General features: G+C 34.0%; 1 protein-coding gene across 1 annotated transcript in view; it reads right to left on the reverse strand.

Annotated features, from left to right (window-relative positions):
- NDUFS4 (NADH:ubiquinone oxidoreductase subunit S4) overlaps nucleotides 1-24,027 on the reverse strand; it is a 101,225-nt gene that overhangs the window by 34,709 nt on the left and 42,489 nt on the right. The window contains exon 2 of the mRNA XM_014860325.2: nucleotides 22,547-22,625. Within this exon, the coding sequence (XP_014715811.1) occupies nucleotides 22,547-22,625 (79 nt within the window). The remainder of the gene's footprint in view (nucleotides 1-22,546; nucleotides 22,626-24,027) is intronic.

The following is a 24,027-nucleotide window of genomic DNA, read 5'->3' on the forward strand; positions in this document are numbered from 1 at the left end:
GTGGCCCAGGGTTTCGCCGGTTCAGATCCTGGGCGAGGACATGGCACTGCTCAACAGGCCATGCTGAGGCAGCGTCCCATGCAGCACAACCAGAGGCACTCACAACTAGAATATACAGCTATGTATCGGGGGGCTTTGGGGAGAAGAAGAAAAAAGAAAAAAAAAAGTAAAGATATGCTAACAAAGCCATTATTGTAAAAGAACTGTTACAATGTAGTACATGGACTTTCACTGCCATCCATGGTGGAGTAACAGGTACCAGACTACTGCTCTTGCCATATAAAATGGGAAAGTTATTTTATGAACTATTTTCAGATACTGGACAACTGGATAACAGGCAGTATCATACTATAATCCCTGAAGAAGGAGAACTCATGATGTAGTCCTACATTTCTCCCAGCTCTATGCCTGGAGGCACATTCCAGACCATGGTGGAGCCGAAGCAGAACACAGCAGTCTCACTGAGCAGAAAAGGTACAGATCAGAGTTCAGGGCTGCTGAGGTGACTAACATTTGTGAAGCAGAGTTCTGAAGAGGAGCAGCTGGCAGGAAAAAGAAATAAAAGGCATCCAAATTGGAAAGTAAGAGGTACAATTATCTCTGTTCACAGACTTACAGGATTCCACACACACTCACAAAACCTGTCAGAACAAATGAACAAGTTCAGCAAAGTGGCAAGATAAAAAGATCAACACACAGAAATCAACTGTGTTTCTGTATGCTAACAATGAACAATATGAAAAGGAAAGTAAGAAAACCATTACAGTTAGAATAGCATCAGAAAGAATAAAATACTTAGAAAAAAACTTAACCAAGAAAGTGAAAGACTTGTATACTGAAAACGACAAAACACTGATTAAAGAAATTAAAGACATGGGGCTGGCCCCGAGGCTGAGTGGTTAAGTTCACACACTACTTCAGTGGCCCAGGGTTTCACCAGTTGGGATCCTGGGCATGAATATGGCACTGCTCATCAAGCCACGCTGAGGCAGTGTCCCACACAGCACAGCCAGAGGCACTCACAACTAGAATATATAGCTATGTACTTAGGGCCTTTGGGGAGAAGAAGAAGAAGAAAAAAAAAATTAAAGACATAAATAAATGGAAAGATATCTCATGTTTATGCACTGGAGTTAAGATGATTGTTAAGATGACAATACTACCCAAATCAATCTAAAGATTCAAGGCAATCCCTAGCAAGATCCCAATGATGTATTTTACAGAAATAGAAAAATTCATCACAAAATTCATATGGAATTTTTGCTTAAAAACAATTTTGAAAAAGAACAAAGTTGGAGGACTCAAATATCTTGATTTCAAAACTTACTACAAGGCTATAGTATTTGAAACAGTGTGGTAGTGGCGTAAGGACAGATATATAGACCAATGAAATAGAACAGATTGCCCAGGTCTTGCATATATAGTCAAATGATTTCAAACAAGAGTGCCAAGACTATTCATTATGGAAAGCACCAAGGAATGGTGCTGGGAAAACTGCATATCCAAATATCAAAGAATGAAATTGAATCCTTACCTTACATCATATATAAAAATTAACTCAAAATGGACCAAAGACCTAAATGTAAGAGCTAAAACTATAAAACTCTCAAAAGAAAACATAGAAGGAAATCTTCTCGACATTGAATTTGGTGAGAATTTCTTGGATATGTCAAAATCAAACGGAACAAAAGAAAAAACATATAAATTGGACTTGATCAAAAGTAAAACTTTTGTGCACCAAAGGACATATATCTGACAAAGAATTAATATCCAGAACAAAGAATTGCTACAACTCAACAAAAACAAACAACCCAAATTAAAATTGTGCAAAGTACTTAAATAGACATTTCTCCAGAGAACATATACAAACAGCCAATGAACATATGAGAAGATGCTCAACATCACTAGTCATTAAGAAAATGCAGATCAAAACTATTAAAAATAATCAGCCACTACAGCAAAGTTGCAGGGTGCAAAATCAACATACAAAAATAAGTTGCATTTCTACATACTAATAACAAACTAGCAGAAAGAGAAGTCAAGAAGACAATCCTATTTACAATCACAACAAAAGGAATAAAATACTTAGGAATAAATTTAACCAAGGATATGAAAGTCCTATACACTGAAAACGCTAAGACATTACTGAAAGAAACCGAAGGTGACATAAAGGAAGGGAAAGATATTCCATGCTCCTGGATGGGAAGAATAAACATAGTTAAAATGTCTGTATTACCTAAGGCAATCTACAGATTCAATGCAATCCTGATCAGAATCCTAATGACACTCTTCATGGAAACAGAACCCAAAATTTATATGGAACAATAAAAGGCCCCAAATAGCGAAATCAATCATGAGGAAAAAGAACAAAGCTGGACGTCTCAGACTTCTTGACTTCAAAATATACTACAAAGCTATAGTAATCAAAACAGCATGGTACTGGCAAAAACACACAGATCAATGGAACAGAATTGAAAGCCCAGAAATAAAACCACACATCCACATACACCTAATCTTTGACAAAGGAGCCGAGAACATACAGTGGAGAAAGGAAAGTCTCTTTAATAAATGGTGTTTGGAAAACTGGACAGCCACATGCAAAAGAATGAAAGTAGATCATTATCTTATACCATACACAAAAATTAACTCAACATGGATAAAAGACTTGAATGTAACACATGAAACCATAAAACTCCTAGAAGAAAACCTAGACAGCACATTTTTTGATATCAGTCTTAGGAGAATCTTTTGAATACCATGTCTACTCAGGCAAGGGAAACAAAAGAAAAAATAAACAAATAAGACTACATCAGACTAAAAAGCTTCTGTAAGGCAAAGGAAACCCATCAACAAAATGAAAAGACAACATACCAACTAGGAGAAAATATGTGCAAATCATATTTCCAACAAAGGGTTAATTTCCAAAATATATAAAGAACTTATACAACTCAACAACAAAAAAACAAACCTCATCAAAAGATGGGAGAGGATATGAACAGACATTTTTCCAAAGAAGATACACAGATGGATAACAAGGACATGAAAAGATGTTCAACATCACTAATTATTAGAGAAATGCAAATCAAAACTACAATGAGATATCACCTTATACCTGTCAGAATGGCTATAATTAAAAAGACAAAAAATAACAAATGCTGGAGAGGATGTGGAGAAAAGGGAACCCTCATACATTGCTGGTAGGAATGCAAACTGGTGCAGCCACTAAGGAAAACAGTATGGAGATTTCTCAAAAAATTAAACAGAGAAATATCATATGATCCAACCACCCCATTACTGGGAATTTATCCAAAGAACACCAAATCAACAATGCAGAGATTTGTGCATCCCTATGTTCACTGCAGCATTATTCAGAGTACCCAAGACGTGGAAGCAACCCAAACGCCCATCAATGGATAAAGGGATAAAGAAGATGTAGTACATATATATATATATGTGTGTATATACATGTGTGTATATATATATATATATATATATATACACAAGGGAATACTACTCAGCCATTAAAAAAAGACAAAATCGTGCCATTTGCGACAACATGGATGGACCTTGAGGGTATTATGCTAAGTGAAATAAGTCAGACAAAGAAAGACAAATATGGTATGATTTCACTCATATGTGGAAGATAAACAAACACATGGATAAGGAGAACAGATTAGTGGTTAGCAGAAGGGAGGAGGGTAGGGGGAGGGAGAGAGGGGTAATGGCAACTTACGTATGGTGATGAATAAAAACCAGACTACTGGTGGTGAACATGATGCAGTCTATACAGAAACTGAAATATAATAATGTACACCTGAAACTTACACAATGTTATAAGCCAATTTGACCTCAATAAAAAAAAGTGCAGAACAAAACCACAATAAGATACCACTTCACACCCATTAGGATGGCTATTATCTAAAACATGGAAACTAAGTGTTGGTGAAGATGTAGAGAAAGTGGAACCCCTGTGTGTCACTGTTGGGAATGTGAAAATGGTACAGCCACTGTGGAAAACAGTATGGTAGTTCCTCAAAAAGTTAAACATAAAATTGCCATATAATCCAATAATTCCACTTCAGGTTATAAACCCCAAAGAACTGACAGCAGGGGCTGGAAGAAAGATTTGTACATCATGTTCACAGCAGCATTATTCACAACAGCCAAAAGGTGGTAACAACCCAAATGTCCATCAATGGATGAATGGATAAACAAAATATAGCATATACATGCAATGGAATATTATGTAACCTTTAAAAGGAATAAAATTCTGACAGACGCTACAACATGGATGAACCTTGAAAACATTAGGCTCAATGAATTAGGCCAGACAGAGAAGGAAAGATATTGTATTATTCTGCTTATATGAGGTACCTATAGTAGGCAAATTCATAGAGACAGAGGTATAATAAAGGTGACCAGGGATGGGAGAAGCAGGTAATGGGGAATTATTGTTTAACAAGTTCAGAGTTTCTGTTTGGAATCATGAAAAAGTTCAGGAAATACATAGTGGTGATGGCTGTAAAACACCGTGAATGTACTTAACACCACTGAATTGTACACTTAAAAATGGTTAAAATGGTGAATTTTGTTACATATATTTACCACAATTACAAAAAGTAAGTGGAGTGATATCTTTAAAGTGCTAAAATAAAAGGTTTCAACCTAGAAATCTATATCTAATAAAAAGGTTGTTATAGACTTAACGTCCGTAACATTCAGTATCCCACTGCCCCCTAAATTCATAGACTGAAGCCTTACCCCCAGATATGATGGTATTTGAAGACAGGGCCTTTGGGAAGTAATTAAGATTAGCTGGGTCATGATGTGGGATCCTCATGACGTGATTAGTGCCTTTAGAAGAAGAGAGGCTGAGTGCTGCTTTTCTCTCTCCCTGCCATGTGAGGATGCAGTTGAGAAGGCAGCCATCTACAAGCCAGGGAGGCAGTCCTGATCAGAAACCAATCATGCTGGCACCTGGATCTTGGACTTCTAGCCTCCAGAACTATGAGAAAATAAATTTCTGCTATTTAAGCCACTCAGTTGATGGCATTTTGTTATGGCAGCCTGAGCTAACACAAGGTCTTTCAAAGGCAGAGGCAAAATCAAGGTATTTCCAGATAAACAAAAGCTGAGAGATTCTGTCCCAATAGATTTGCACTGCAAGACATGTTAAATGAAGTTCAGGCTGAAGAAAAGAGAGACGAGATGAAAATCTGTATCTATACGGAGAAATTAAGAGCATCAGAAATGGTAAATCTGTGATAAATATAAAAGATTTTTCTTCCTGTTTCTTCATTTCTTTAAAAGATAACTGATTATTCAAAGTGCTATTAATAATTTACTATGGAAGGGCCCAGCCCCGTGGCCAAGTAGTCAAGTTTGCACGCTCTGCTTCCGTGGCCCAGGGTCTCGCCAGTTTGAATCCTGGGCATGGACATGGCACTGCTCACCAAGCCATGCTGAAGTGGCATCCCACATGCCACAACTAGAAGGACCCACAACAACAACAACAACAAGAAAAAACAACAGAAAAACCTATGTAGCAGGGGTCTTTGGGAGAAAAAGGGAAAAATAATAATAATAATTTACTATGGGATTTATAACATATGTGGAAGTAAGATGTAAGTCAACATTAACACAAAGGACTAGAGTGATAGTTAGAAGCATTGTTTTAAGATTCTTATGTTACATATAAAGTGATATATTATTAGTTCACAATAGATTGTCAAAAGGATGCATACTGTAATCCCTAAAGCAACTGCTAAAAAAAAGAGATACAGCTAAAACATCAATAGAGGAGATAAAATGGCTTTCTAAAAACGTACCCAATACAAAATGAAGATGGGAAAGGTGGTGAGGGGGAGTGGCAGGAGAAGGGGAGAAAAGAAATCAGATGAGAATTAAAAGTCAGAGATAACACATTAACAGAGATACACCACATTAACAAAATGAAGAATAAAAATCATATAATCATCTCAATAGATGCAGAAAAAGCACTTGACAAAATTCAACATCCATTTATGACAAAAAACTCTCAACAAAGTGGGTGCAGAGGGAACGTACCTCAACATAATAAAAGCCATATATGACAAGTCCACAGCTAACATCATAACATGAAAGTCTTCAGCTTTTTCCTCTATATCAGGAACAAGACAAGGATGCCCACTCTTACAACTTTTATTCAACACTGTAGTGGAAATCCTAGCCACAGCAATTACGCAAGAAAAGAATAAATAAATAAAAGACATCCAAAATGGGAATGAAGAAGTAAAACCGTCACTATTTGCAGATGACATGATATTATATATAGAAAACCCTAAAGACTCCATGAAAAAGCTGTTGGAACTAAAAAGGAATTCAGTAAAGTTGCAGGATACAAAGTCAATACACAAAAATCTGTATTTCTATACACTATAAACAAACTATTAGAGAAATTAAGAGAATAATTCCATTTACAATTCCATCAAAAAGAATAAAATAGGAATAAATTTAGTCAAGGAGGTGACAGACCCGTATATCAAAAACTCCAAGACACTGATGAAAGAAATTGAAGATGACACAAATAAACGGAAAGATATTCCATGCTCATGGATTGGAAGAATCAATATTGTTAAAACGTCCATATTACACAAAGCAATCTACAGACTCAATATTCCAATAGCATTTTTCACAGAAACAGAACAAAAAATCCTAAAATTTGTATGGAACCACAAAGGACTCCAAATAGTCAAAGCAATCTTGAGAAAGAACAAAGCTGGGGGTGTCACATTCCCTGATTTCAAACTATATTACAAAGCTATAGTAATTAAGACAGTGGCATTGGCATAAAAACAGACATATGGATCAATGGAACAGAGAGCCTAGATATAATCCACACAAATACAGTAAATTAATTTACAACAAAGGAGCCAAGAATATACAGAGGGGAAAGGACAGTCTCTTCAATAAATGGTGTTGAGAAAACTGGACAGCCACATGCAAAAGAATGAAAGTCAATCACTATCTTACACTGCACACAAAAATTAACTCGAAATGGATTAAAGACTTAAAAATAAGACCCAAAACTATGAAATTCCTAGAAGAAAACATAGGTGGTAAGCTCCACAGGTCTTGTTAATGATTTTTTTCAATCTGACAACAAAAGCAAAAACAACTAAGTCGGGCTACATCAAACTGAAAAGCTTCTGCACAGCAAAAGAAACCATCAACAAAATGAAAAGGCAACCTACTGAACGGGAGAAAATATTTGCAAATAGTATATCTGATAAGGAGCTAATATCCAAAATACACAAAGAACTCTTACAACCCAATAGCAAAAAAAACCAAACAACCTGATTAAAAATGGGCAGAAGATCTGAATAGACATTTTTCCAAAGATGACATACAGAGAGCCAACAGATACACGAAAAGATGCTCAACATCATTAATCATCAGGGAAACGCACATCCAAACCACAATGTGATATCACTTCACACCTGTTAGAATGGCTGTTATCAAAAAGATAAGAAATAATAAGTGTTAGAGAGGATGTGGAGAAAAGAAAACCCTTGTGCACTGTTGGTGGGAATGTAAACTGGTGCTGCCACTATGGAAAACAGTTTGGAGGCTCCTCAAAAAATTAAAAATAGAACTACCATATGATCCAGCAATTCTACTTTTGTGTATTTACCTGAAGCTAATAAAACATTAATTCAAAAAGATATGTGACCCCCATGTTCACTGCAACATGATTTACAAGAGCCAAGATATGAAAACAACCTAAGTGTCCATCGATGGATGAATGAATAAAGAACCTGTGGTATAGGTATACAATGGAATATTATTCAGCCATAAAAAAGAATGAAATCTTGCCATTTGCGACAACATGGATGGACCTCCAGGGCATTATGCTAAGTGAAATAAAACAGAGAAAGATGAATATTGTATGATCTCTCTTATATGTGGAATCTAAAAAAAGAAAAAAGAAAAAAAACCCCACTAAGCTCATAGATACAGAGAACAGATTGGTGGTTGCCAGAGGTGAGGGGGTGTGGGGGTGAAGGAGTCAAAAAAAAAATCAGATGGGAATTAAAAGACAGAGATTTTCAAACTAGATAAAATAAAAGCAGGAATCAAACATATGTACAAGGGACAAACTTTAAATATAAGCTCACAAATAGGTTAAAAGTAAAAGGGTGAAATAAGATGCACCATGCAAAACTAAAAATAAGAAAACAGGAGCAGCTATATTAACATCATCAAAGTAGATTTCAGAACAAGGATTAGCACCAGAATAAAGAGGGATGTTACATAAGGATAAAAACATGAATTTACCAAGAACACACAACAATCTTCAACGTCTATGCACCTAATAGTAGAGTTTCAAAATAAGTAAAGCAAAAATGTGATCTAACTAACAGAAGAAACAGACAAATTATAGTTGGAGATGTTAATACTTCTCTCTCTGTAATTGACAGGAGATGTAGACACAATATCAGCAAAGATAAAATTTGAACAACACTATTAACCAACTTAAAACTTAATTGAAATTTATAGAACACTAAACCCCAAAACTAGAAAATGCACATTGTTTCCAAACATACATGGAACAGTAATCAAGATAGACCATACTCAGGCCATAAAAAAAAAGTCTCAAGAAATTTCAGAATCGAAATCCTAAAGAGTGTGTTGTTGGAGCCGGCCCAGTGGCATAGTGGTTAAGTTCGCCCACTCCACTTGGGCGGCCAGGGTTTTCAGGTCCGGATCTCAGGCACGGACCCACACACTACTCATCAAGCCATGCTGTGGCAGCATCCCACATACAAAGTAGAGGAAGACTAGCACAGATGTTAGCTCAGCGACAATCTTCCTCAAGCAAAACGAGGAAGACCGGCAACAGATGTTAGCTCAAGGCCAATCTTCCTCACTTCCCCAAAAATAATAAATAAATAAATAAAATGGCTAATTTTTTTTTAAAAAGTGTGTTGCTGACTACAATGAAATTAAATTAAAAATCAATAATAATGTAGTTCACCAAAAAAGACGATGAAGGTAAGTATTATAGATATTTTAGAGGATGATCACCTTGCATTGTTCTGGAAAGGCTTCGTAAAAAGAAAAATATAGACTGACCCATAAGATAGGGAGAATGTTTCATAACTTCCTTAGATACATTCTTTATAATACAAACTCTATTACAATGCATTACAAAATAACAGTAATAGCAGTCGTGGTACTAATTGCTATGTGTTAGCCTAATATTTGACATATAGTTATGATAGAAATCTCATCAACCTGTGTATCCACCAATTGATAATCCACCAATGATAGCTCGGTTCATAATGTTGATCCTCAGGATATACTAAGCTCTGAAGTACTTCCTAATTCAATGCTACATCATTTAAGTATTATGTGTTTTTATTATTTTCTAATTCTTAGATGTATAGTATTTACCTATTATCTTAGAGGCAGAATTTGTTACAGCCCCGCATCAGAGTCTGAAAGTCACCCACAGAACTGGACCAGGTATACCAGAAAAAAGCACAGGCTATGAAGAGCCCTATCTCTAAAATTACATAGAATTCAGTACCAAAAACCTTTCTAGAACTACTCTGTATCAATTATCTCTGGGTATTAAAAAATATTTAAAATATTAATACTAAGCCCTTCGATTTAGTAATTCCACTTCAAAGAATCAATCCTAAAATAAATATGTTATCAAAGATTAGACTTAGGTATAAAGATGTCCATTCCAGAACTGTGTATAATTGTGAAAAATTGTAAACAATATGCAGCATAACAACAGATATTATGGTACAGTCATACAATGGGAGATCATATGTCCATTTACAATTATGCTTTTGAATAATTTTAAAGACACAAAGATATTCAAAATATAATGCAAATAAAGTGAAAAAAACAGGACATCAAACTATAAAGCATGATTTGTGTTATATATAAATATGGCTGGATATTGATATGTTTAAATAGTCACATAAAAAAGAAGTAAATTCACCAAGACTATGAAATTAAAGGTGATTTTAATTTTTTTATATTTTAACATTTCCAACTTAATGTTCCTATAATGTGCATATTAATATTAAAATCAATATAAAAATTTTTTTAATTACATACAGTTTAATGACCAAATATAACGTAAAATAATATGAATAAGGGGGCTGGCCCCGTGACCAAGTGGTTGGGTTCGCACCCTCCAATTCCACGGCACAGGGTTTCACTGGTTCGGATCCTGGGCACAGACATGGCACTGCTCATCAGGCCACGCTGAGGCGGCGTCCCACATGTCACAACTAGAAGGACCCACAACTAAAATATACAACTATGTACTGGGGGAGATTTGGTGAGAAAAAGCAGGGGGGGAAAAAAAAAGACTGGCAACAGTTAGCTCAGGTGCCAATCTTTAAAAAAATAAAATAAAAAATAACAATAATATGAATAAAGCCTTCAGAAACTTCTTTGGAGTAATACAGTTTATAATTCCTATCATTAAAAATAGGTTATAAATGACTACAGAAATTTCTCATTGGAATGATAAGCATATAGTAATACATCTACACAACTGATTGTCAGAAACTATGTCATGAGAAATAGTAGTATCACAGATGATTTAGTAAAATGCCACAGGCTGTCCGAAAAGGCAAGTTACACGACAAAAATTGTTAAATACCAACTATACACACATGTACATACACAAATTAACATGTCTTTCTAATATAAGACCATTGTAATTGAGGCCAATATTTTGCTCCACGATCCCCTAGAACTCAGCACCTGAATAGTAAATGTGCAGAATACTAATCTTCTCAATTAATTCAGATTCAAATAAGAATAACAATTATATTTCCAGTCTGCTTCTGTCTTCAGACAACTCAAAATACGAAAAAAAAATAGAGGAAAAGAACTTTCATGAATGATGAAATAAACAAGATATTGCGTTCTCCTGTTGCTTAATGCAGGTATTCTCAAACATTGAAAACAACTCCAAAAAGGTGCTTTCATTTTATAATATGAAGACATTCACAGAGGTTAAATAACTTGCTAAAGGTTACACATCTAAAAGAGGGGGTTTAAAGACCTAATGCTAAGTCTATTTAATAAGTCCATGGTCTTCCCAGTATCCCAAGTTTCTCATTAGGGTGAAAATTTCAAATAATGTACAAATCATGGCATTTCTTTTTCCAGTTAGTAAATGTCTTCAAAAGTCCTGTGTATTCCCAAAGGGGGAAATAAGACAATGGGAAAAAAAGGAATTAGAGAGTAGGTCCATCTCTGTCTCCGTCTAGATTTGATGTAGCTCTCCAGTCATTTTGGGAGAAGGAGAGGAAAAAAGAAGTAAAGAAAGAAGAAAAAGGACAAAAGCAACAGAAGTGTGGAAGAAAGGAGAGAAAGGGAAGAAGAACAACAAAGTGAGCAGAAGAGACATAGAGGACTGGAAAAGAATTATGATAGCCAATGAATTGACCAGAGAGCCATAACCAGACAGACAGAGGTGAAAGGGGCAGAGGAAAAGAAAGAAATAGCCAGCCACTGGAAGGGAGGACTTAAGGTGATGGGAGGAACACAAGCAGCTAGAAAGGGAGAGAGAGATGACTACCAGCTAAATAGTCAGCAAAGGAGGAACAGAGAGTCACAAAGACAGAGGGGAAAAGCCATACAAACAGTGGAAAGAGAAATAAATTCCAAGAAGCAGAGAGAAAGAGGAAGAAAGCAGAGGCAGACAGAGCAGTAGAGTCAAAGCTAAATGAAGACAATCATCACCATCAGCTGAAAGCAAGGTACAGAAGCTTAAATGTATTTGGGGCTTTGTCAGCACCTACCTGGTGGACAGCAGCTTAGTCAATTTCTTATCTTCCGCTACTGTGATGACAAATCTCCATCTTATCTTCCCTTCTGTGTTGACTAACTTGTTTCCCCCTTTTTGGGGGAAAAATTCCAGTTCTCAATATGACCTTTATTAAAAAGCAATTTCAACTTCAAAAGACGCTTTAATGGAAGAATCAGTGAATTGTTATACCATATGTAAAATCAAACGCAAAGACAAAAACTGAAATCCTTTAAAAAAGTAGTTGTTAAAAATCCCATCACTTGCAGAAACCTTAATGTAGAAAACTTCACGAAAACTATAAAAATTATTTCCTGAATGTCAAAAAAAGGCATATGAGTAACTAAAAATGGCAACAAATTAATCACTTATTTTCAGTGTCTTTGAAGTGACCTTTGACCATAATAGCTAAGTAATTCTCAAGCTTTTTTATTAGTAAATCAGATCAAATCACTTTCCTACTTAAAACCCTACAATGGGGGCCGGCCCGGTGGCGCCTCGGTTAAGTTCACATGTTCCGCTTCTCAGCGTCCCGGGGTTCTCACAGGTTCGGATCCCGGGTGCGGACATGGCACACTTGGCAAAAGCCATGCTGTGGGAGGCATCCCACGTATAAAGTAGAGGAAGATGGGCACGGATGTTAGCTCAGGGCCAGTCTTCCTCAGCAAAAAGAGGAGGATTGGCAGAAGTTAGCTCAGGGCTAATCTTCCTCAAAAAAAAAAAAAAAAAAAAACAGCCTACAATGGCTTTCCATTATAACTAAGATAAAATTCATATTTCTTATTCATATGGACCTAAAAATCATACCTGATCCCCTCTGACATTTTATATAACTGTCCCCCTTTTTCATTATGTCATAGGTTTCCTTCTTTTCTTTGACAACTACCAGATACTTTATACTTTTGGGCATCATGCTTTTTCCTCTACTTGGAATGCTCTCACCTTGGATTCTCACATAGCTGGCTCCTTCTCATCATTCAAATCTTAGTTCATATATCATACCTTTACAAGGTGGCCTTCCTTGATTGCTCTGTAAATGTACCTTATTCCACCAAAAGCCCCCAACTACCCTCTATCCCATCACCTTGCTTGATCTTCTTCTATAACATTCACTAATCTGTGAAAATATCTTAATTATCTATAAATAAAATTGGCATATTCTTACACATGAGAATATAAATTCTAATGCTATATCCCCAGGAGCTAAAATATGGCATATAGCAGGTGCTTAAAATAACTGAATGAACCAATGAAAAAGTACAGTAATATTTTATATTCTACATAAGAGACGAGTAAAAAATCCCTTGCAAGATCTTCACAAAAAACTACAGATTGTCATGGTTGACAACTCCTAGCCCTAGAGAAGGTTTACTCTCTACACAGTCTAGGCACAGGCCACATCAACCATATTTGAATGTTTAATACATTATAATGCTTACTAATCTGGAAACACTATTTTAATTTTTTGGATGTCACATTTCAAACTACTCAATTAGGTTTGAAAATCTTTTTAATTGATAGATTTTAATTACAACAATAAACACTCAGTAGTCAATGTAATAAGTGCAAGTCAGTACACTAATCAGATTCTCAGTTCTTGAATTCAAATTAGTGTTCTCAGCCCAAGATTTTGGTATATCTGTGTCTCTGTGTTGCATGGAGAAAGCCAAGATCATTTTTTATACCTATTTTATTGGAAGCATTAAAATAAAATTTTTTAAAAACCTCATTAACTAATATGCAATATACTCATAGCTGAAAGAAACAAAGTATTAAACACGAAACAGGAACTGAACAAAAAGCCTATTCACACATTTCTGGAAAAGTATGCCTTATAAAGAGGCAGAGTTCTGTGGAGGCATAGTACACTGTATACAGTAAAGTTTCCATGTCATTACCCTGTTTTTTAAACTTCTTCATCTTGTAAAATATGAACGATATTTGCAAGCGTGCAAGTGGTATTTTGAAGAGTAGAACTGGAGCACAGACTAAGTCACACAAGATTAGAAAGCCTCAACACAGAAACAATCGAAGTTTGCTAGTCTCAAATTCTGAGGTCTACTTCTCCTTTCCTTGCTCCAATTCTATTCCCAGAGATAAACAATATAAAGAGAAAAAATAATTGTCACCAGAAACGTTGCTCCTATTTTTTTCACTTCCTCTCACCCCTGCCTTCATTAAGAACTTACTATAAAATGACAAACATGAGGCATTAAAAATTTAAGGTAGGTATTTGGGTGAATTCTTGAGTTTTGAAATTATCTGGTAAGCTAGCCAATTAGAAAAACTATAACTCTAAAAACAAAATACTCTCTACTATCAATGAAACAAACAACAAAAAGCCCCACCTACATTCAAATACAGTATAAAATAAAACATCATGTTATCTCCATAGTCTGATATAAACCTTGATGATTAGTTTACAATTATATTCAGTTAAATGAATAAAATTAGACAAGCAATTTCCAAGGAGATAACGCATAGCTTATGTACTCTGAATTCACTAAAGAAAAATAGATAATGTATTTTCACATATAAATTGTATAGTCTCTAGAATATGACCAAAAAATCCTGATATAAAATCCAAATAAATAAAATATTATCAATTCTACTTTATTGAAAGCCAAAACTCCTACATAATAACATGCAAGAATTTTAAATTCTTGAAAGCAAGTGTCAAGTACTATACACAATTTCCATACACAGCAGGTAGTAAAGCAAGAGAAGAACTGACACAGTTACTCTCCTTAAAAGAGACATACAATGGAGAACTGTTACACAGCGCTAGCATACCACAGATCTATGCATTAAAGATGTTGTGGCTATTAACAGTTTAAACCTTTACTGTATTTTGCTAATTGGTACATAGAACTTTAAAGCTTTTGAAAGATAAAACATTCCAGTCAGTTCAATTCTACAGCATTGTTCAAGTATTCCAAATAGGAACAAAGAGGAAAATAAATCTGCTTTAATTGCTGAAGAATCACAGATAATAGAGACGGCTGAATACTGCAGAGGAAAGATCTTTTGTTCCTTAAATAATTTTAATATAGAAAGATCATTCTCTATTTTAAGTTTAAATGGTTCCTGTCTGCATATAAAAACTATTATTAAACATTCATTTCCTCTGTAAGCAGTAATAAGCACAAGTTTTATATAGCTTGTAATTGGGAGTACATTTTAGAAAACAAAGTTCTGAACTTAACAATATAATTTTATTTAAAATAATTGTATGTAATAAAGAATCTGACGTTTTAATCAACGTTAAATGTAAAAGTTAACTGAAGTTGTTTAAAACTAATGTCATTAATGAGAGTAGAAATATTTCAATTTTAAACACTGATTAACTCTAGATAAATTTTCAGTAAGAGCATGTTTTACCCAAAAACATAACAAGCTATTTTAATATTAGTTCAAATGCTTAGGTATATATGTCATGTGATAAGAATATTAACTGCAATTTAATAATGTTCTAAACATATAAGCAATCACTCATTACGTGATTAATGTTATAGGTACGTAATACACTGACTGATTAAGCTATCCTAAAAGTATACAAAGAAGAACATTTACTTGTAGCTATACTAAGTCTTAACATTTTTCATTACTTGAGTTTTTGATATTTTTCAAAAGCACTCTCCCCGGCACTAACACACACACAAAATAGTACTTGAAAAAAGGCTAATTAAGGAATTGCCATTTCACTATAAAATTTACACTTCTAAAATCATTAGTCATTACTATTTCTTTAGAATTTTAAGCAATAGCATTGCTACAATCCTAAAGGCTATTCACCAATTTTTTTTTCAATAGCTTGTGGGTAGTATGTATAACCAACAGAGAGAAGTACATTGTAAAAAACTACAGTTGTTTTTAAAACATAAAACTATACTGCAAATCAACATTTATATTTAGTCAATGCCTTTTCTCTTTTTATTTAAACGATCTCATCTAAATACAAGAATATAAAAAGCATCTGTAAACTGAGAAACATGAAGAAACATTATTCCATATTTAGTGAAAGTCCTAACGGAAAAAAAAACCCATGCTAAACAGCCACCACGGAAGGTTCTCAAAGGCTGCAATTCTTTGATGTAAAATGAAATACTACTTAGTGAATAAAACATAAAAAACTCCTGTCTACCCTTCAAAGAGACATATCCTTTGACCCAGTGCTCCAGACTAAAGCCTTGAAATTTTTGCAAAAGAATGCTGCACGAGGAAAGTCCAGACAAAACAGACACTTGAGATGCTAGAAGGCTGTATAACCCCAATCGCAGACACTACTCGCTCCAATAATCTAGCAGAGATAGCGCTGCCATACACCAAAAGAAAGTAACCTCACCAAAAGAAAACTGACCCCTTTAAAAAAAAAAAAAGAAAAAAGCGAGCAGTCAGAGCAAAGCTAAGCCTTTAACTTAGGTTTATCTTTTTGTACAGGTCACCTCTTAATGACCGATTTTTAATTCAAGTTTGCAGACTTAGAAAAAAAATTTTCATCTATAAACTTTTAGTATGTTAGAACGCAAAAGCAAGATAAAACAAATACTTGTGTAGCAAATATAATTGTTTTATTTTTAAAGGCTTGAAAAAATCATTCATTTTTACAAATTTCTTAGATTAAGTTCAAGCAATGGAAAAATTTTAAACCTAATAAAGTGACAAAAAACTTCTATTAAATAACTTGCTGCTTGCAGACATTCTAAAACAGCAATAGTATCACCCAGCTGGCTGAGTGTGCTATTAATACACGTGTTTAATCAAACAGCAAGTACTTAGTGCAAACATCAGCAAGTAACAAAGCTTTAACTGTTATTGTTATTTGGAAAAAATTGTTAAGCAATAAAACACAAAAAATTGGCAACATTCAAAACACTGACTATTTTACATGCATACCTAACTTCTAAATAAAGACGTCAATACAGACTACTTAAAATGTCCACAATAGTACAATTAAACATTAATAGTGTGTACTATAATTTCTCAAAAAAAGCTTACAAATAATAGCCATCCTTCCCCATCCCAAAAATTTGAGATAGTATTACAGACTGCTAAATAAAAAGTTTCCTTTTTCATATGCATTTATGTTGAGGATGCATGTATACTCATAATACCTTTGCAAGATTTCAAACAGGTGGTGCTTAATAGTTTTTAAACAAAATAACTAAGCTCCTAAATGAAAACAAACCATTGAAGTGTCAACATAAACACTGAAGCATAGTACCTAGCACATGTAAATGCTCAGTAAGTATTTACTGAATAAATAAATGAAGTAAGGAAACATGGCAGCCAACATAATTTACAGAATTAATATACTAATGTAAACTCTTAAGGCTTATTTCACATTTTTCAATTAATAAATTGAAACAATTCCTACATTTTATGAGGGTATTTTTTGCATTAAAATTTTAACTATATCAGTAGATAGTTAATATAAGGTGACTGTGACAAACAGGAATTAGTATTTAAAAATACCTAAGAAAAATGATTTTAAAACAAATAAAAAATATTATCTATGGAGGTCTAATTTATGCTTTGGTCCTTTTGTGGGGGAGCACCTACTCAAAATCTTTAGAATATTGAAAATCTAACTTTTCTCTTTTGTATAGTCGAAGTGAATATAAAAAGACAACATATTCATTGGACTTGAGTATTCACCAAATGTACTGAAAGGAGATTGGGGTGGGGTGGCATAAAGGAAAAAAAGTTACTCTCTTATAAAGCACAAAGGCAAAGACATTCTTCACCCCACCTCCATAGCACAGCAACTCTTGCAACAAAAACCAAGGGCCAAGCAGACAACCATTTGTAAGCTGATAAATCTGGAGGAAGTATCACATATTTGGAAATAAAAATGGTGCAACCCACAAAAAGTTTTTTTTAAATCATTGTGCTTCTACATAAGTTGACAAGATTATTTTAAGATGCTGTCATCTACTCTTTCGATATTTAAAAATGTATTAGTTCTGAGAGTAAATGTAAAGGATAGTTAACACTTTATACATAACAAACAAGAGAGAAGGCAGTCTTAAGATTGATTAGAAATTTACCATGTGCTCTGATATAAAATTCATTATTAAGAGTAATCCAGGAATTGCTACAATTTTATTATCTGAAGATTTGTACTCTAACAACGTCAACATTGTACATAGTTATAAAATGAGAGAACAGATTCTTTACACTAGAAAATGCCAGGCAGACTTTCCCCCTCTACATTCTATGCCTAATAAAAAGATAGGATACATATTGTCAATATACAATAGATGCCCAGAATAAAACATTTTTTCCTTTGTACTTATAATGGTACTGACATCCACAAAACACTATAAAAATTCCTTTAATTTGCTGTGTTCTATATATTATATTCTGCCCGTCAGACATAACAATTAAAAAAAAAGAAAATTAAGCTTCACTTAGTAACATGCCCTTTGAGCTAATCTGAGAATGAGAGTTAAAAATAATAAACAGCATACACTTAAGATGCAAGAAATGAAACATGACTTGATAATAGTACAAATAAAAAAGGATCTGAGGTTTTAGCTCTCCATGAAATCCACATAAGGAAGAAGTATGAGAACCTAAATTTTAAGTTGCCTTACTAGAACTGCTGAGATTAAAAGGAATAGAGATAATTCCCACCATACCCTGCACCATACATCTGGAGTATCAGAGAAATCCTGGCAACATTTTAAAAGGGATTCAGTCAAACTGGAAGATAATCAAGATGACGAATTAACTGGAACTCATGTGAAATGCATCAAAGCCCTGGGGATGTTTAACCCAGAAAAGAGAAGACTTAGGAGAACAATTATCAAACATTTTGGTCTCGGGACTCCTACACATTTTTAGAAATTATTGGGACTCCAATGAAGTTTTGTTTATATGAGTTATATCTATAGATACTTAGCATATAAGAAATGAAAATAAAGAAAAATTTAAATATATACTTAATTTAAAATAAGAAACTGATTATATAGTAACATAAATAACATTATTATGAAAAATAACATTTTCAAAAACTAAAAGGTTAAGTGAGAAGAGTGACAATGATTTGCATTTTTGAAACTCTTTAATGTCTAGCTAATAGAAAGTTGAATTCTAACATCTTGCATTCCAAGTGTTGTGCTAAGTTGTCTTGGTTGCAATATATGAAGAAAATTCATCCTCACACAGATATGTAATTAGAAAAGGGAGCAATATTTTAACAGCCTTAATATTTTCATACTCAGTTTCATTAAATCCATTGTTCCCTCTTGTGCTTTAAATTAAACTTTTACCCATGTGTGATTTTATAACATCATACACTGGTCATATGGAAAATACTGGTTCATAGAGGTATGCAAATCTTCCAAACATTAACATATTTCATTACACAGTATTTTTAAAAATCACATTCATTAATACCACCACCAATCCCATTAGAACAGTCTTTACGAGGAAGTTGTCAAGTGTTGGAGAGGATGTAGAGAAAAGGGAACTCTCATACACTGCTGGTGGGAGTGCAAACTGGTGCAGCCACTATGGAAGACAGTATGGAGATTCCTCAAAAAATTAAGAATAGAACTACCATATAATCCAGCTATTTCACTGCTGAGTATTCATCCAAAGAAGAGGAAAACACGAATGCATAAAGATACATGCACCCCTATGTTCACTGCAGCATTATTCACAATAACCAAGACTTAGAAGCAACCTAGGTGCCCATCAAGGGATGAATGGATAAAGAAGATGTGGTATATACACACAACAGAATACTACTCACCCACAAAAAAGATGAAACCTTGCCATTTGCAAGAACATGGATGGACCTTAAGGGTATTATGCTAAGCGAAATAAGTCGGGGGGGGGGAATCAAATATCATATGATCTCACTCATAAATAGAAGACAAAAACAAGAACAAAGAAACACATAGAGACATAGATTGGATTGGTGGTTACCAGAGGGGAGGGAGGAGAGCAAAACGGGTGAGTACGCATGTGTGTCTGATGACGAATGGTAATTAGTCTTTAGGTGGTGAACGTGATGTAATCTACATAGGAATGAAACTATAGTGATGCACACCTGAAATTTACATATTGTTATAAAACAATGTTACCTTAATAAAAAAAAAAGATTCTAGCTTCTATCCAATTTCACATACAAATATAACAGTAATCTACTAATGAGTAGTTAATAAAAATGGTATACTAAGTTAATAAACAGGTTTACATTATGTAATAGTGACATTAAAGTGCTATTTCCATATCTCCTTTTAAAATACTCATAAGGGTTTACTTCACATTTTGAAAAGTTATCATCATCGATGTTGATATATATTTTTAGAATAATTTTTGTTCAAAATGCAAATATAATCAACTGCAATTGCTCAATATTTCTAGAAGTACCCTTCGGCCCCTGGTCTTGTCATTATGCTACTTACTGGACCCTCCATCTGACAGTGTGTAGGAACATGGAAGCCCTATGAGCATTACGTTACCTATTTGCTTATTTAATACTTTCATTTTAATATAAACCTAAATGAATGGCTAAAACTAAGATTTGAAAACTACCTATGGGTTTCAGTAATGCATATTAAATATTACTTCAATAACTATGAATAATTATACATAAGACTTCAAGTGATTTCAACTGGAATACCATACTGACATTTTGATTAATATATTCAAGAAACACATAACAAAGTTGGGGGAAATCTATACAGGGCAACAAAATTCATTGAAAGTGTGCAACTGATTTTATGAGATAGAATTAAAAACACAAAACTCAAAGTAGTCTGTATACCTCCTTGGTACGCTTCACAGTACCTTATTTAGAGCAATAAGTTGCTGTCTGACTCATTCATTCTTCAAACTAGAAAGAAGAGAACTTAGAAACATTACTAATGAAGTCTGTAAAATTAAAAAATTTTATATAGAGCAGATCCCATAACAGTGAAACAAGAAGGCAGTCTCCTGGGGCTTAAAAGAGACGGTCACTAGAAAAATTAAAATAATAGTACTTTCATTAATTAATGAACACATGGCATGTGTAAATCATCATCCTCTCACACATACCTGCCTCATTTCTTTTATACTTGACTAAGCAAGTGATGTTTGATTAACATTTGAAGAATAAATAGACGGTACCTGGATGAAGAGCTAGAGGATTGGTAAAAAGCATCTAGGCATGGTGAACTGGAATCTGAATGCCCTGAAGCAGGAAAAAGAACAGCAAGTTCCAGGCTTTGTGAGAGTGGAGTACAGAGTATAAAAGACAGTGGCACAAGATAACCCTACAGAGGAAGGCAGAAGTTAAATCATGCAATACCTCAAAAGCCAGGTTAGAATTTTAATGTTTACTTTTAGGTCAGTAAGAAACACCAAAGGATTTTACACAAGAGGATGACAAAACTAGCATTTTAAAAAAGACTACTTTGGTTATCCTTTGGAAAATGAATAAGAGGAAGATTCAAGCATCTATGGAGATCAATCAAGAAACTACTGCAGCGGGGCCAGCCCCGTGGCTGAGTGGTTAAGTTCTCGCACTAGGCTGCAGCGGCCCAGAGTTTCACTGGTTCGAATCTTGGGTGTGGACATGGCATGGCTCATCAGGCCATGCTGAGGCGGCATCCCATATGCACAACTAGAAGGACTGACAACTAAGAATATACAACTACGTACCAGGGGGCTTTGGGAAGAAAAAGGAAAAAAAAATCTTTAAAAAAAAAAAAAGAAAGAAAGAAACTACTGCAGCAATCTAGGTGAAAGATACTGGCAGCCTAGACTAGCATGATGGCAGCCTAGACTGGGATGACGGCAATGTCAGTAAGTAGATCAAAGAGATAACTAAAGATAAAACCAAGCAGCCTTAAGCATAAGATGTGAGTTTTCCAAGTTGTCTGTTTGTTTACTTACTATTTATTTACCTGTATTATATCTTTAATGGTATAAATAAAAACTTAAGTGTGACCTAGTATTTAACTTATGCTTACAGGCTCAAAATTGACTGATAAAAGAATGTCCAACAATTATAAGGGGAGTAGTTAAGAAACACACCTAGCTATTTGATAATAGTAAACAGATACAAAATGAAAAGCATGCTTATACTATTACACATTTTACTAGGAGTCTTAGAAACTTTACAAAATGTATGCTATTGTACAATATAAGCATAAACAACAAGTTGCATCTAAACTAAGATCACATTAAAAAATTTCAGAAGTGACAATTCTATCTGCTACTGATAACAGAAGAATATTATTCATTTGTTGCCAGTTGTAATCTCTCATGCATAATGTAGAAATGGGATGTATACGTGTGTAGGTACACATATACATATGCACAGTAACAACAACAACAATAAATGGTTCCAGAAAAAAACCAATATACTTAATTTTGGATAGTACCGGTGTCTTACAACTTATCAAATAAGAGAGTAACTGAGAAAATAAAAAATACATTTATTACAAAAATAAAAATGTTCTGATTGCTACTTATAAACATCACAAAAATGGAAGCCTTTTATAATTTTAATTTCTTAATATATGACTTAATATTTGTGCATAATGCTTAACACAAATTATCTTTTAGTGATGAGCATTTCTTCCTAAAATTTACATATGATCTAGAAATTCAAATTTAAATCACTTTCTTAGAAGAACCCAGAACATCATACTGAAGATGTACTGCACAAAAATAACCCTGAAGGCAGAATCATAGCAATGTGTAACAGAAAATTCTTACCAATTTTTCATCAACTGTTATGAGTTGCGTGTCTCGAGTTTGGTCCTGTGCCAGCCTCCATGTGGAAGTGCTCAATGACCTGCAGTGCAAAACTTTAAGTTAAAAAATGATCCATGCAATGAGAAAAGAGAGGCAGACAAATGTTACATAAACAAACTACCTACTAACAATATCTGTCTTATAAAACAAAGAGAATAGAAAGAAAGAGAAGAGGGCACAAAAATCCTTTTTCTCCCCAATTAGTTCTGTCTGCTGAGTTTTTGGCAGACTCTCACTTGACAGTTGATAACAGGCTGCACTTTACATCAGTCTATAGGCTCTCTGTCACAGAAAGGCCACCAGTGACAAGTACTGTACTGCTATGAGTGTACAGTAGCTAGTTTGTCACTACCAGGAAGAAAAATGCAAAACTATATCAACTCGTCCAGCATGCTGATTCCTAAATTATGGCAGCAGAAAGAAAAAGAAAAAGCTCAACCAAATTCTTAATGGCCTAAATAAAGTAAAAGTTGTAGAATTTAATTATTTAATTAACAAATAAAAAGTTTCTTCACTTTAATTTCAAAACAAAAGTAGTTTAAATAGGAAGGATTTGTATGATCATTTTAACTAATGTTATGAGTTTAGTCCTATATCCCATTCACAGAATTGAAGAAAGTCTGAATAGTTAAAAGAGAAATATTAAGTCAAAAATAAAATGGGCACAGAATCTAGCTCTTTTATATTAGCATTGTCCTACCCTCACCCCCCAAAAACTACTTAAAGCTAACAGATGTCTTCTTTCATGTACACATTGTAGTTTACAGTAATGGATGCCATAGCTATCACTGATTGTGACAATTAAGCATTTTAAAGTTTTCCAAAACATTAAGCCATCTTATGGAGATTTCTCTTTTGAAAGTAAGTTAGTATATACAATTATGACTCAAATTTATAAACCAAATGAATATATAGTGTTCAGTTCTTTTTGAAATGCAATATAATCACCATAATTTTATTGTAACATAATCACTAATAATTGATGCAAAACTTCATGCCAAAGGTTCAACTTTCAATAGCTATGGTGTACACAGCTTTAGAGAAAACCTACTTACTAATATAATTTAAAGATAACTCATAATACAAAAGGCTCTTCTGCTTTATGAAAATGTTTTTAGAAATATCTATGTCAATTATTTCCCAAAATTAATATAATTCTTTACCACTGTAAATACCCTGCTCAGAAACGTATCTAAACAAAATACATCTACATGGAAGTTATTCTAAATCATTTATACAAACCGTTAAAATACACATTCTGGTTTTTATAATATTAAAGCATAATTAATCACCTTTTAAAATCTATTTCCTCTGGAAATCATTAAGACCAACAACATGACACTAAAAACGTCTTGAATACTTTTAACCAAATCCAAATATTACAAGAAAAAATTAGGCAATGATAAAGAAACTAAGAGAACTTGAAATATTAGAAAATCTAG

The sequence above is a fragment of the Equus asinus genome, chromosome 10, assembly GCF_041296235.1.
Source record: "Equus asinus isolate D_3611 breed Donkey chromosome 10, EquAss-T2T_v2, whole genome shotgun sequence".
In the NCBI taxonomy this organism is placed as follows: domain Eukaryota; kingdom Metazoa; phylum Chordata; class Mammalia; order Perissodactyla; family Equidae; genus Equus; species Equus asinus.